The following is a 14,480-nucleotide window of genomic DNA, read 5'->3' on the forward strand; positions in this document are numbered from 1 at the left end:
TAGGTCAACACAGCTCTTGGGACCCGCTGGCTGGTGCTTAGCACATGCAGAGCACCTGATGGGAGGGAGAGCAATAGGTACTTGCTTGTGAAGGTGAAAAAAACCTCATGGAAAAGGGATTTCACGTGCTGATCGTTTAAGGTACTTACATTGGAACAAAGTCAATCTATAGATTTACAGCCGCTTTACTGCTGTTGAAAATAAACTGTAGTTCCACAAGCTGGGGTTATCAATGCATCTCATTATAATAGATTTGTGTATGACTGACTGGATTTCTTCCTGAACTACTGGGGTTCTTACTTGAATTCAGCCTTTAACAGAAAAATTTTCTGATAAAATGATTGTAAATCCTCAATGAAATAAACTCAGTATATCTATGGGCTTTTTAATCAAGTTAATGGCTTTTCTTCGGCTCCTCAGTATTATCCCTATATGCCCCCAAACCTTTCAAAGTAATTCTGACATGGATTAGGGCCACTCAAGCCAATTGTCCCTCATTACTATAGCAAATGGTTTTGATTTGGGGGCAGTAAATCTGGATGGTGCGGATCAGATGTTCTTACCGTGAATGAAGCGATAACCTCGTGAGTGGTGTCAGGACTCAGGATCTGGAGGCTGCGCTGGCGAAAGCTCCAGTACACACGAGCAGCTGCAGAATTCCCAGAAAGCCCCGCATGTGGCAGAGAAGGGAATTCTCCAGGGTTTGGCAATCCCTGTGTGTTAAAGCTTGTCTTGATGTCTCTGTCTTGTGAAGCATCCAGAATCAGGCACATTTCTATGCGAGTGCTGAAATAAAGGCTGATTAACTCATAACGCCCAGCAACAGAAGCACGCTCCTGCAGAAGCACGTTACGCCTTTCGCAGCCCAAAGACACATACCCTTGGCCCAAGCCACACTTTCCCACACAAAGCTCATGCCCAGGTAGCAGCATCCCGAGGAAGGTCATGCTACTTCTCTCACATCTGCAGCGATTGCTGCACTGGCACCACAGCTCGCTCTTCTCTCTCCCTGATCTGGCTCAGCCCTTGGTGTCTGTGGCCATAATTCTCATCCCTGTATCAACATAAAGCAGGATTTGATCAGCTAAGTCATGCTGATGTAAAACACACAAGGGGAAGAGGCCCTGTGTATTTTGCTGGCTCCCTTGTGCTATCCCACTGGCCTTCAATGTGTGGCACACATGGAAGTGTTCATACATCGCAAATCCCTAATGTTCCCCTCTTATAAAATAACCATTTGGAAGACAGCTTGTTTAAAGATAAGCGTACATATACTGGATTGATAAATGCTACTGAGCTTTGACTTGTGAACTGGGCCCTCCTTATCAAAACTGTACATCTACAGAGCAAATCAAGGAACAAAGGCTGAACAATCAATCTATTTCAATGACCAAATGAAAAGCAAAACCCAGCCCTACAATGAATTTTCACTCTATCCAATTATTTATCTAACCTAAACATTTTAAATAATTTTAATAATTTAAAAACCCTAAAAAATCAATCAGCTTTGAAATGAAACCACCAGTGAAATGCCAAAAGACTTTGTTTTAAAAAAAGGCAAAAAAAGATTTTTTTTCTCCATTTCCTCCTGTCTTTGCAGATGATGTTATTCACTACATGAAAACTAAAGTCAAGGATACTTTTTCTTCTTTCTTTTTTAAGTTTTGCCAAAATAAATTTGTCTTGCTCCAGCTGACACCCAAAGACATATAAATAGAACATGCTACATAAAATATCTTAGTGAGAAGCAGATTGGCCTTCTAATGCTAGCAGACTTCATTTTGCTTGTTGGTATTACCATGGCACATGACATCATCTTGCCATCAGCATCCATTACCATTAAGGATACAGCTTTTACCAACGGCTACTGTATATTAGGGGCAGGGCAACTCTCACAACTGTTCTGTCACTGACTACATTTTAAACAGGCTCATAAGATAATTCAGGTTGGAAGAGGCCTCAGGAGGCCTCCCAGTCCAACCTCCTACGCAAAGTGTGATGAGAATCTCTAAGGTATTGCCCAGTCGGTAAATTAACCCTCCTTCAGTTACCTTACATATATTTAGTAATTTACATAAGCGGTGCTGAAGTTGCATTCAGAAATAGCTGTGGTCACCATGTGGTATTTATTAGCAAGAATTATTCCTGGAAGGTTATCACAGTGTATGGGGGGGTCTCATAGGCTTCCCTAACAACAAAGGTCTTTAGCATAAAAATTCGGTAACTTGTTTCTCTTCATAAATTTTCAGTTGTCCGGTGGCTTTTTTTGTTTGTGCTGAGACAAAAAGAGGTTTGCCTCCCATTGTCCTTTCCTTTCCAGAGCTTTCCCCTTCTGCTCTTGAAGCTCTAGGCCACAGAACACCTCTTGGGTGGGACTCTGCCATGGCTTTGTGATGAACACACCAAAAAATAGTATATTCAGAGCAAGTGGCCATCTCCCAAGCGGTCAATTCAATAACCAGATATTAACAAGCTAAGATGGGGAAATGAATAGCAGCTTGTGTGATATGAAGCTGAAAAGTGAGGTTGTAGTGTGGTGGTCTAATCAAGGAGGCATCAGTTGTGCATTGCTCACCACCACCACCTTAGGACCCCCACAGATTCGCAGCAGTGGGTGATCTGCTACGCAGCCATGAACACCAAGATAAGCAGCTACATGCATGAGCAGTCCCACAGCAGTCAGAGTGGCTCTGCTCTTTGAAACATAGGAGAGGTTCATACCCTAGATCCATCTATGGTGGAAGCAACAGGCAAGGACTCACCAGAAGAGCCTGAAGCAGTGATACAGGACCTTTATGTTCAAACTGCTTTTTTAAAGCCCGCTCCCTACCATTATGCAAAATAGACAGTAGGGTCAGTAACAGAAAACCTCTTTTTCCCCTGTCTTAGCAGCACTGTGTTTCTAAAAATGCTGCTCAGTCCTTTTTCTTTTTGGGATCATCAGTTACAATTATTTCAGTCTATCATCATCACCAAATACTGTGATGAACAGATTCTGAGATGATGGGGGACAGAACTTTGCAGCTTTTTTTTTTTCCAGATCAGCCAGTTGATTTTCCAAATTAATTTAACTGTTCAGCCATTAATTACTAAAGAAGCAGTTGATTTTGATGGGACCAGACTGCAGAGCCTTCTGGCAACTCTTGTTATCAGTTCAGTGCTACCGCTAAGGGGGCTACCTATAGTGTAAACTTGGGCAGTGATCTGTGTGCTGATAAGCCAGGGGACAGGTCTTGAACAGATTTTTTTTTTGATCAACAGAATCCACCCAAAAAGATGACATAAAGGCCATTTTTTTTAATATTTAGATATTAGAAGCAACATAAACACAGAAATAAAGCTAGCTTATGGATCTAATCATGGTAAAAAAACCAGCTTTCCAGATTTTAATCAGTTGCGCAACTTTTTTTGACATACTGGCTCTAGAGGAAGTGTTTTGCCCAACACAGATACAGGCAATACAGGCAATTTTCAGTAGTTTTTTCAAGTTCAAGTCACTGGCTGACCAAACCAAATCCAATGAATGATTAATAGTTATTAAACAGAAACAAGAATTGGAACAAAATGTGTAGTGGATTTCTATGATGTGCTATGGGTAAGGTTTCTGTACTACGTAACTATTGCAGAAAGAAAAAAAGCCCTGTTATGATGATTTTAACTTGAGAATGAGGTTTAGATATGTGACTGCATTTTCACAAGTTACAGGGGGTTTTTCTCCCCAAATCCTTTGCATAAAATTTTTCTTTAAGAAATAAAATTAATTTGAAGTATATCGTAAATAAAAATGTCTCCATAAATACAGACATACTTACAACAGGAATGGAAAGAGTATTGACTGGAAAATAGGAGAATAAGTTCAGAAATTTCATGTACCAGACACCAGGCAATACCATCCACTTGCCTATGGTAGTGAATTTCTTTCAGAAATGTCCTGTTCAACCTTAGGATCAGAGTTAACTTAGACTATCTTGGTCCTCAGTTTCCCAGAGCAGGCGATGAAAATAAGAGACAGCTTCTGAGAATAAAAATTCCATTAAAAATTTGCAGCCTCTCTGAGACAAGAGGAACAAGGGTCATATAGTTTAACACAGTACAGAGGAAAACTAAGATCTCAAATATATCTGTAACACCATCTAAAGATGAAATGACCTTCCCAATCCAATACAATTTAATAGACCAACATGTTTCATGCCACCTTGCTTTAGGGTCGGAGTCATGTGGTCTGTCAGCTGAGCTAGGTTATTTCTGTTGGAAAAAATGTTTTTAAAATCATAGGAACCGTATGTTTAGCCATCAAGGACAGAGGAAAATATCCCAGCCAGTCTTGCATCCCCTAGAGAGAATCCCTGAGCCAAACTTGCTTTTGTTATTATAGCAAGACCTTTTACATCAGCGTGGAGGTGGAGAGAGAAAAAAAGAGGAAGGATCGTTTTAACATTTTCCCTCTGGCATTGTCGTTCTTCTGCAAAGGCATCTGAGCAGCGTGAGTCCCCGCAATGTACGCACAGCAATAGCATCCACTTACAGTACATCCATCGCTGAATGTAAAATCGTCATCGTTCTCAGGACTGTAGTTGCACTTCCTTAGAAATGATGAGTAAGCAGGTCACTAAAATATCCTGTAACATGCACTATCTAACTGGGAAATGGGCTTTGACCTGCTGTTTTCTGTTTCTAAATATTTTGGGATTTGAAAGTTCAGCCTCAAGCACACATTCATCTATGGCAGTTCAGCTGTCACTCGTAATACAAATCAAAAGATGATGGATGGCAGAATCTGCCCAGAAGTTCAATTCCTGCTAGGGTCATTCTGTCCGTAGTGACCACTTTTCCACACTAACCACATTAGCTTCATTGGCTTACCTCACCATAAGCATTTTTTACACATAAAAGCACGTACATAGATGTGTATAAAATGTTCATCTACCAACTGTAAAATTTCTCTGGTCTAAAGCTTTTCAACTGCCAGATTTGTTTATGCACACTGTGCCTTCTGACATTATCACATTTCCCACTGCCACATGAAAACAGAAAAAAAAAAAAAAAATCAGAGCATCCTTACTTTCATCCTGTACTGTACTGGTTGTGTTCCTGTAGATGAAGCTACAAAGCCTATATGTAGAAGAGCTGGATGAATATTTTAAAACATATATGTGAAAACATACTGATTAATTACTCACTGAATAGATTTCAGTTGCACTCTTGTGCAGCCTCTATGCACTTACTTCATGCAAACAAGCTGGTAGAAGAGTTTACTGGCAGGAATGTCTGTAGGAATAGTACATTTTACAAAAATATTTACAGTAAGGAAATTTTCTACATGTAAGTACAAGCATTCACATAACTTGACTCCTCCAGCAAGAGAAACAGAAATGTGACTGAATATATATATCCAGTCAAAATAGCTCATGTTTAACTTGCAGTAGCAAAGACTAGCAATAACTTGTTCACAACCAAACTAGGGATAATGAATTATTATTGAAGTGATTAAACAAATAATTGCTGAATTATTACTACAGTCCGCAGACATATTAACTCACAGATTTTTTTCAAGCAGAGAGGAAGCTGTCAAATGAAATGGGTCATTAAGTGAAATTCATCCAGCTCTGCCTTGTTTAGCAAATATCCAGCACCATTTGTGTAATTTTCTGAAGAGTCCAAAGAACAAAATCTGGAGGGGCTAATGCACTTCTCTACCAATAAACGGTGCTTCAGCAGTAGCTCATCTATGCAAAGCCCTATTCATAGAGTGGTTCTTGTTTTCATTCCATGGTAGCTCAAGTGTGTCTCAGTATTCTCTTGACGTAAATTATATTGCCATTATTTCAATCCTTCCAGTTGACAACTGACTTGATCTGGAACATATTCACCTCCATTGGCTCCGTAACGCTGGCCTTGCTATTGATCCTCTTCTTGGCAGTCGTGGTTTCAGTCATCGCTGCCAATAAACGGGCAACTCAAGGGACCTACAGCCCCAGCCGGCAGGAGAAGGAGGGATCCAGGGTAGAGATGTGGAACATGGTGCAGCCGCCGCCGATGGAAAGACTGATTTAGAAGAAAGCGCTGCTCCATCCTGGAAGATGGCTGAAAGGGGACAGTGTACATATGTTAGATATGTTCATTTTCATTCTGATTCCAGGAATACTCACTATAAAGATTACAATGACTTTGGGCTTTCAATATTTTCAATATGTTTTCTTTTAAGTTCAATAACATGAAAATTTTTTTAGTATTTAAGTAAACTCATGCCATTTATCATTGTTTTGGACCAACCTGCCCAAGGACAACTTTTATTTGCACTGGAAGCTCCAGCCTTGGTAATCAGCAGTAGGCATTACAGACAGTAATGGCTCCTGGGATACATGTAAGTGCCTGTCTCGGATGCAACACAAATAACAGCTTCTCGTTTGTGTTTTCCTTTGACTGCCTAGCAATCACTGCTGAAGAAGACAATGAAGACAAATCAAATAAGCCTGTACAATAAAGACATTATAATTCTATTATCAAAGGGTTTAGTGCTTGAGCTGTGTCTCAGCATATCTATTTCATCTGTTAATCAGGGCTTAAAAGCAAGCCGTGTGAAAACTCTCCAAAATAAATGCTTCAAGTTTAATTGGTTTTCTTTCCTCCAGTTCTCTCATTTTCCTGCTGCCCTTCTACCTGCTGAAAAGAATTTCAGTTTCCACAAAAGTACATATTTCTGAGTATAAAAGACTATGTCCTAAAAGTGGGCACAATCTGACCTCTTAGGAGACATCTAATCTAAACATCCCAAACAAACTCTGTGCATCTACACTTCCACCATTTTCTTATTCCAATATTACCTGATGGTCCATTTTAGAAAACTATTGCTTCTCACATTGCAAACATACATTAGCTATGAAAAAACATGCTCAAAAACATTTCCCAAAGCTCATGGAAAGTATCAGGAAAGAGGCAGAAGTGGACTACAGGTAAAGCACTGGATGGAAAATAATTACGACAGACTTGGTGCTTCTCCTGGAGCTCAGACTTCTCATATGATCATGGGCAAATAAATCTTTATACCTCAATTTTCCTCTTTTAAAACAGGGATAATCCCATTTAACTACCTTGTAAACCTTAGCAGCAAAAGGATTGCAACTGTTTGATGAAAAATAAATAAATGCATAAAATGTAATGGAATAACAGGAGAAGTTTGGAAGAAATCTCATAATGAAATAGACATTTGAAAATCTTCAAGAGATTTAATGATCATTCTTGTAGTAGGAAAGGATGTGCTAAAAATACGCCGAGTTCAATGTGGGGTTTGAACTGTAGGGGCAAATTTTAGCAGTAACTCATCCAGTTAATTTTCACATGTAGTCAAGAAATTAAAGCATAAGCATTGCTCCCACACAAACGGAACCCACAATAAAGAGGCAATGGAGTGAAAAGTCCATGATGGCATTTCTTTCTTCCTGCAGTTCAGCTTATATGTTCCCACAATTGTGAAACGTCCCAGATATATGCATCAAACCCCAGATGGTTGTTCCAGGAGTTGCATAATAGACCATGCACACTCAGTATCCAAGACTTTAACTCATCTTTTTAATTAATGATCAATTCATAACTCATTTTGAATGAACCCCTTAAAGGATTACGGAATATCAATGTCACTCACATTTATTTTTGTATTACATGATTAGCAGTAACTATGATAGTAAGCACATTCTGGATTTTTTGCAGACCTCACAGACATCTTTCAAAACAAGGCACTACAGAAAATGTGAGCGGATGGTAGGATTCAAGCTGAGTTAAAAGAGCAGAATGTAGTCACGGTGAAAATGCACAGCAGATTTTGTTCTGGCCCAATTTACAGCTTTACTACTGAAGCTCATTTTGAATGCAGTCGTTGTTGTACAGATGCAGTGTAAATCCAGAGTGTTCAAATGGCAACTAAGGAAAGAACGGAAGAGTAAGTTACGAAAAATATGATGGCACATAAGAGAGAGCAGACATACAGGGAAGATCTTTCCAAATCATGGCGTTATGTATGTGTATATGTAATAACAGATGTAATAGCTTTCAATTGAAACTCTTGGTTTAGCCCAGCATTTGCCCCATGAGACACTGCTAAGAAAAAAACACTGTAAAGTTTGTTAGGTGTGATCATTTTTAGAAATATAAAGAAATATTTGAAAAAAGAAGAAATTTATTCAAAGAGCATACAGTTTGAGGTAGATACCGCTGAACAAACGAGACGGCAAAGAGCAGCGTATGTGGATGAGAGACCACAAGTGAAGCAGGAGTGATTTGGGCAGATTCTTACCACATAACTTTAGCCTCACCCAAAAAAAGCTGCGAGAGACCCAAAGACAAGTCCACTTTCTAGACAGACAGCAAAGCGGGCAAAGACACAGGAACCTGTGGGAACAAGAGGGCAAGCAATAAGTAAGCGGACAAGAAGAGCTGTAAAGCTGCAGGCTGGGAGGGGCCTGGGGGCAGAGAGCTCTGAAAAGCCGTGGGAATCTAGAAGCACCAACTGGGCACAAGTAGCAGATGCAGCATTGAACTAGTAAAGCAGATGCAAGGAAGATGCTTTCACACACGTGCTTTGTGTTCTTGGATTTCTGGTCAATGATAATGGTTGTAAGAGCTGAAAGGAGAAATAAAATTGATAGAAATCTCAGTGAATAGCAGAGATGGAGAAAGAAAAACAGAGATTAAGTCAATTCAGAAGGATGGTTATAGTAAAGCTCTAACTTTGAAGTTCAGCCTTCTTTGAGCAGGAGGTTGGACTAGATGACCTCAGCAGGTCCCTTCCAGACTAAATTATTATATGATTCAAAGAAAAAGGACAAAAGAGAGATAGCAGCTGAAGATGGAGGCAGTTTGCATGGAGAACTAACTTGAAGGAAAGCATTATTGTACACAGTGAAAGACAGAGCAAGAATAAGGAAGTGGCTGGAAAGTAATTCTGCTCTTCTCGGTGGGCTGACTTTCTGGATGAAATTTTGAGGACAGTAGAAAAACAATCTGTACAGAGGTAATAAAATATTTGAGAAAGTGTTGCTACACAGAGGATCTATAGGGCTGAGCACGATACCCAGGAACACGTATAGAGGAAGGACGAGCAGAGAAGATGAAAGCCTGAAGAGTTTTCGTACAGACCAAAGAGAGCTCTGGAGGAATATGCTCCTAAAGAATTAAAAAGACACCCAGAAAAGCACAAGAAAGGGAAAATCTCACAGTGAAACATGAGTGTGGTTTGTAGAAGGTAAGTCAAGGAGATGGAAGGCGGGGAAAAACCTTTAAACTAAGATTAAAGTAAGTCGTAAGTGATTGCTGTCAGCCTCAGTGAAGAGGAAATGATAAAAATAAGAGTGGTGAAAATTCACACAAAAGCGAGAGAAGAAAAGGAAATGAAAGTGGTTGGCACTTGAGGAAGGTGGAGGCAAAAGCTGGATCACAGCAAGGGTGAAGTTGGGCTTTCATAGCAGTGAGGCCATAGGAAAGGGAGGGAGGATGACGGTGAGTCTGGGACAAGAATTACCTACCAAAGCAGATCTGTGTAAGATAACTTAGAGGGAGCATGTTTTATTGCAAATAGGGATTAAAATGTGAAATATTCAAAACTCTATTTATGATCTTATAAAACACAAACGAGAAAAGGCCCAAAAGACACAAATGTCAGTTCTAAATACACTTTCTGAAAAGCTGAATTAACAAAGCAACATCCAAAGAAGGCAGGGAGGCAGATGCTGCAGCTGGAAAAGCTCAATGGCAGCCTGGAGAAGCACAAGAAGTCCCAAAGCCTCACTATTTTAACATGCTAGAGTGACTGTGAAACACATGGTTAGGAAGACCAACCCTTCCAGGCCATATCTCAACCAGGGAACAACAGCTAAAACAAAAGAGAATACATTATAAAGAGTGTCTAATACCTTCTTTGCTGAAATTTAAACCACAGATTAAGACTGATATAGCAGATGTCAAGCTATTTACTGCTTCTCAGCCAAGGGATATAATAAAACGCGTATAGAAGCACAGACATTCAGGGAAGAGCAGTAACATCTAAGAGTTGTGGAGAGCATTTGTGCTGTTATAAGGAAAAAAAAAAAATCAAGATTGGCTTCTGGTTTCCCAAAAAGCAGAAGACTTGAAATATTTCAAAATTACATTTGTTTAATCTATCTCACTATTTGACTCAAAAGCTGAAAGTAAAATAATCTATTAATGATCCCTTGCAACCTATCTATCAAAGAAACAAATGCACAATATACTCCCAAACCTTACACACTTAAACTTTCTCTTCATGTCTAATAGCCTTCTACAAAGAAAGAGAAGGTGCTAAGTTAGAGCATGTGATCTACCCTGCACCAAATTCCTCTGAAGATACTCAGAAGCAGGGGAAGGATGAAGCAACTTACTCCCCTTTCACAGTCCATTCCCTTTTCCCTTGGAAAGAGGTGACACCCAGCCTGTGAAACAGTGAGGAGTACCTTCGGAGTCCTTCAGGAAGATTTACACTAGGCAGAAAACAAATATTGCAGCTGGAATTTGGTCAGCTCAAAATTATCATAGTGTATCACTGCATTATGTGCCTTCTCCATTTTATGTAAAATTAACTGTTCCTTCTCTGTATGTACATAGTATGTTTATAGCTTAGATGGTGTATTCGTATTACTATTTTGCTGTGTACAGGATCAAAATGACCAATAAATAAGGATTGTATCGAGCCACATGCAACCTATATTTTTTTGCTTTATGGGATTATTTCATCATGCATTTACAAAGGAAATTATCCCCAGGCCAGAACTATATTTGCTGTTTAAAAAGTCAAATTTGCCATTTGCAATCAAGTGATCAAGAAACATTTTCCATACTTGGAAATGAGTGCGCTTTGTGCTATGGTCGTGGCTGCCAGCCTCAGCATTGTGCTCTGCACCATCCTCTGACTACAACCACGCCGACTGATTGCACTGTGCCCATCAAAGGGAGGTGTTTTGTGCCAGGTCCCAAGGTGGCGTGAATCAGTACTGCTTCACTGGAGCTAATTTATACAAGCTGAGAATCACGTGCTCTGTTATTTAAATTACTGCTGTCTTTCCAGCACTGTGGACGAGTGCAGGCAGAAAAAAGGCAGAGCAGTAAGAATTTTCTTCACTTAATCTAAGCCCCATTTTCGCAAGGGACTTTCTGCCCACTTCAAAAGTTTCTCTGTTACTTTTCAATAAAGATCAACAGCCTCAGAAACCAAGAGTCCTATTGTCCCCTCAGAGGAGTTCAGCTATACTGATGCTTGCAGTTGCTCTGCAAGCTCCCCTCCAGCCCGGTTTGCCGTGACTGCATCCACAGGACACCTCCAGGTAAGACAGATGTAAGACAAACAAGACACTATTCCTTCACTTTCACGTGCCTTCGCTGAGCAATGCCCAACCTTGCCAGCCAGCACAGCTGTTTTGCATCCAGAGCAGGGCACTTCGAGCACCTGCCAAATAATCACAGGGTACCATTTGGTGAATCCAAATACACCACATTGAGGAATTACTCTTATCTCCTCCCTTTGATAAGTGTCTATCAGACACTATTGCCCCATCACATATTCCCCATGAAGAACTCTGTTCCAGGGACTATGATAAGCATCGTTAGTTGTTTTAAAAATAGCTGTCCAATTTTTGTTTCTCAGAAGTGTGAATAAAAGTTTATTTATTCTTCAAAAGCACAAGTTAATGCAGGAGAATCCTAGTGTGTTAAGGGGACTTCTGGGGAAGTCTATTTCACTGCTTAAATCACAGAATCACTAAGGTTGGAAAAGACCTGTAAGATCATCAAGTCCAACCATCAATCCAACGCCACCATGCCCATTAAACCATGTCCTGCAATGCCACGTCCACATGTTCCTTGAACACCTCCAGGGATGGTGACTCCACCACCTCCCTGGGCAGCCTCTTCCAATGCTTCACCACTCTCTCAGTAAAGAAATTTTTCCTAATATCCAATCTAAACCTCCCCTGGCGCAACTTGAGGCCATTTCCTCTTGTCCTGTCACTAGTCACCTGGAAGAAGAGACCAACACCCACCTCTCTGCAACCCCCTTTCAGGTAATTGTAGAGAGCGATAAGGTCTCCCCTCAGCCTCCTCTTCTCCAGCCCAAACACCCCCAGTTCCCTCAGCCGCTCCTCATAAGACTTGTGCTCCAGACCCCTCACCAGCTTCGTCACCCTTCTCTGGACACACTCCAGCACCTCAATGTCCTTCTTGTAGTGAGGGGCCCAAAACTGAACACAGGATTCGAGGTGCGGCCTCACCAGCGCCGAGTACAGGGGCACGATCACCTCCCTACTCCTGCTGGCCACACTATTTCTGATACAGGCCAGGATGCCATTGGCCTTCTTGGCCACCTGGGCACACTGCTGGCTCATATTCAGCCGGCTGTCAATCAACACCCCCAGGTCCTTTTCCACTGGGCGGCTTTCCAGCCACTCTTCCCCAAGCCTGTAGCATTGCATGGGGTTGTTGTGCTCCAAGTGCAAGACCCGATACTTGGCCTTGTTGAACCACGTACAATTGGCCTGGACCCATCGATCCAGCCTGTCCAGATCCCTCTGCAGAGCCTTCCAACCCTCGAGCAGATCAACACTCCCACCCAACTTGGTGTCATCTGCAAACTTGCTGAGGGAGCACTCTATCCCCTCATCCAGATCATCAATGAAGACATTAAACAAGACCGGTCCCAAAACTGAGCCCTGGGGGACTCCACTTGTGACCGGCCGCCAACTGGATTTGACTCCATTCACCACGACTCTCTGGGCTCGGCCATCCAGCCAGTTTTTTACCCAGCGAAGAGTGCACCTGTGTAAGCCACAAGCCGCCAGCTTCTCTAGGAGAATACTGTGGGGAACAGTGTCAAAGGCTTTACTAAAGTCCAGGTAGACGACAACAGCCTTTCCCTCATCCACTAGGCAGGTCACCTGGTCGTAGAAGGAGATCAGGTTGGTCAAGCAGGACCTGCCTTTCCTGAACCTGTGCTGGCTGGGCCTGATCCCTTGGTTATCCTGCACGTGCCCTGTGAGTGCCCTCAAGATGAACCTCTCCATGATCTTCCCCGGCACCGAGGTCAGGCTGACAGGCCTGTAGTTCCCCGGATCCTCCTTCCAGTCCTTCTTGTTGATGGGCATCACGTTGGAAAGCCTCCAGTCGTCCAGGACCTCCCCTGTTAACCAGGACTGTTGGTAAATGATGGAGAGAGACTTGGCAAGCTCCTCCGCCAGCTCCCTCAGCACCCTTGGGTGGATGCCATCAGGCCCCATAGATTTGTGAGTGTCCAGGTGGCAGAGCAGGTCATTAACTGCTTCCTCCTGGATCACAAGGAGTTTATTTTGCTCTCCACCGGTCTTCCAGCTCAGGGAGCTGAATACCCTGAGGATACCTGGTCTGGCTATTAAAGATTGAGGCAAAGGTGGCATTAAGTACCTCAGCCTTTTCCTCATCCTTGGTGGCAATGTTACCCCCCCACATCCAATAAAGGATGGAGATTTTCCTTTGCTCTCTTTTTGTTGCTAATATATTTGTAAAAAAAATCAGTAGCACCTCTTAAGCCTGAACCCAAGGAACATCTCAAAACTCACGAAACTCATGTTTTGCCATTATTTTAGTAACTGGATACTGTAAGACCTCGCTCTCCCAAGTGATTAACACTGATGATCATGGTGTGACCTTGTGGGTTTTAAATACAAAACGTTGCTTTTCTGTGTTCTCTGGAAGATGAACACCACTACCAGCAAAGATTTGTTTCATGATGCCATGAGGAAGCTTAAGACTTCTTACTTGTTTCAACAAAATACTAGTATCTTTCCTGTTCGGTACAACAGAGTGATTTGAAATTTTGATAGTATATGACTTACAGCTATGATGCCACACTGTTTTCTAGCTGTGACAGGCCATTCTCAGCAAAAGGCTCTCAGACCGGGAATCCTCTCCCTTCCGAGGTCTCCAAAACTCATGCCTCCTAGCCCTTGAGGAAGCAAGAAAGCATCTGGCACATCCAGCCTTCTGCTCAATGAGAAGCTAAGCCCCAATTTATTGTCATTGTCTATGCCTGAAGTCTGGCTGGTGATAATTGTTCGAACAGATGCTAATTAATAATAAACATCATCTAAATTAGGGTATTAAATAAAGAACATAGTTGATACACTTTTTTAAATGGCCATAATAAATAAAGTCCCACAGCAGAAAACTTGTCTCCAGATAAGAGACAGCTGTCTTTTTCCCAGACAAAGATTTCTGTACTATGTTTTATTTAATGTAAGCCCTGAGCCTCCTGCAAGTCTCACTGCAGGACAAACCTTACACATGTAATGTCACATAACGTCAGGAATCAGAGGATTTTGGCCAAGTTCCTTTTCCTGTGCTATTCAATCGTCTCTCAGCTAAAGAAAACTGACACCTCTGAAAACAATTCAAAAAAAGACCATCAGATTAGACATTGTAAGTCAATAAAGTTGAACAGTGAGTAG

At 41.6% G+C, this 14,480-nt stretch overlaps 1 protein-coding gene across 1 annotated transcript in view; it reads left to right on the plus strand.

The window, feature by feature from the left end:
• The window catches only part of CRB1 (crumbs cell polarity complex component 1), a 113,213-nt gene extending 107,159 nt beyond the window's left edge, over positions 1-6,054 (plus strand). Inside the window, exon 16 of the mRNA XM_059822166.1 lies at positions 5,839-6,054. Within this exon, the coding sequence (XP_059678149.1) occupies positions 5,839-6,054 (216 nt within the window). The remainder of the gene's footprint in view (positions 1-5,838) is intronic.
• Positions 6,055-14,480: the final 8,426 nt, after the last annotated feature.

The sequence above is a fragment of the Gavia stellata genome, chromosome 10 (assembly GCF_030936135.1).
Source record: "Gavia stellata isolate bGavSte3 chromosome 10, bGavSte3.hap2, whole genome shotgun sequence".
Classification (NCBI taxonomy): Eukaryota; Metazoa; Chordata; class Aves; order Gaviiformes; family Gaviidae; genus Gavia; species Gavia stellata.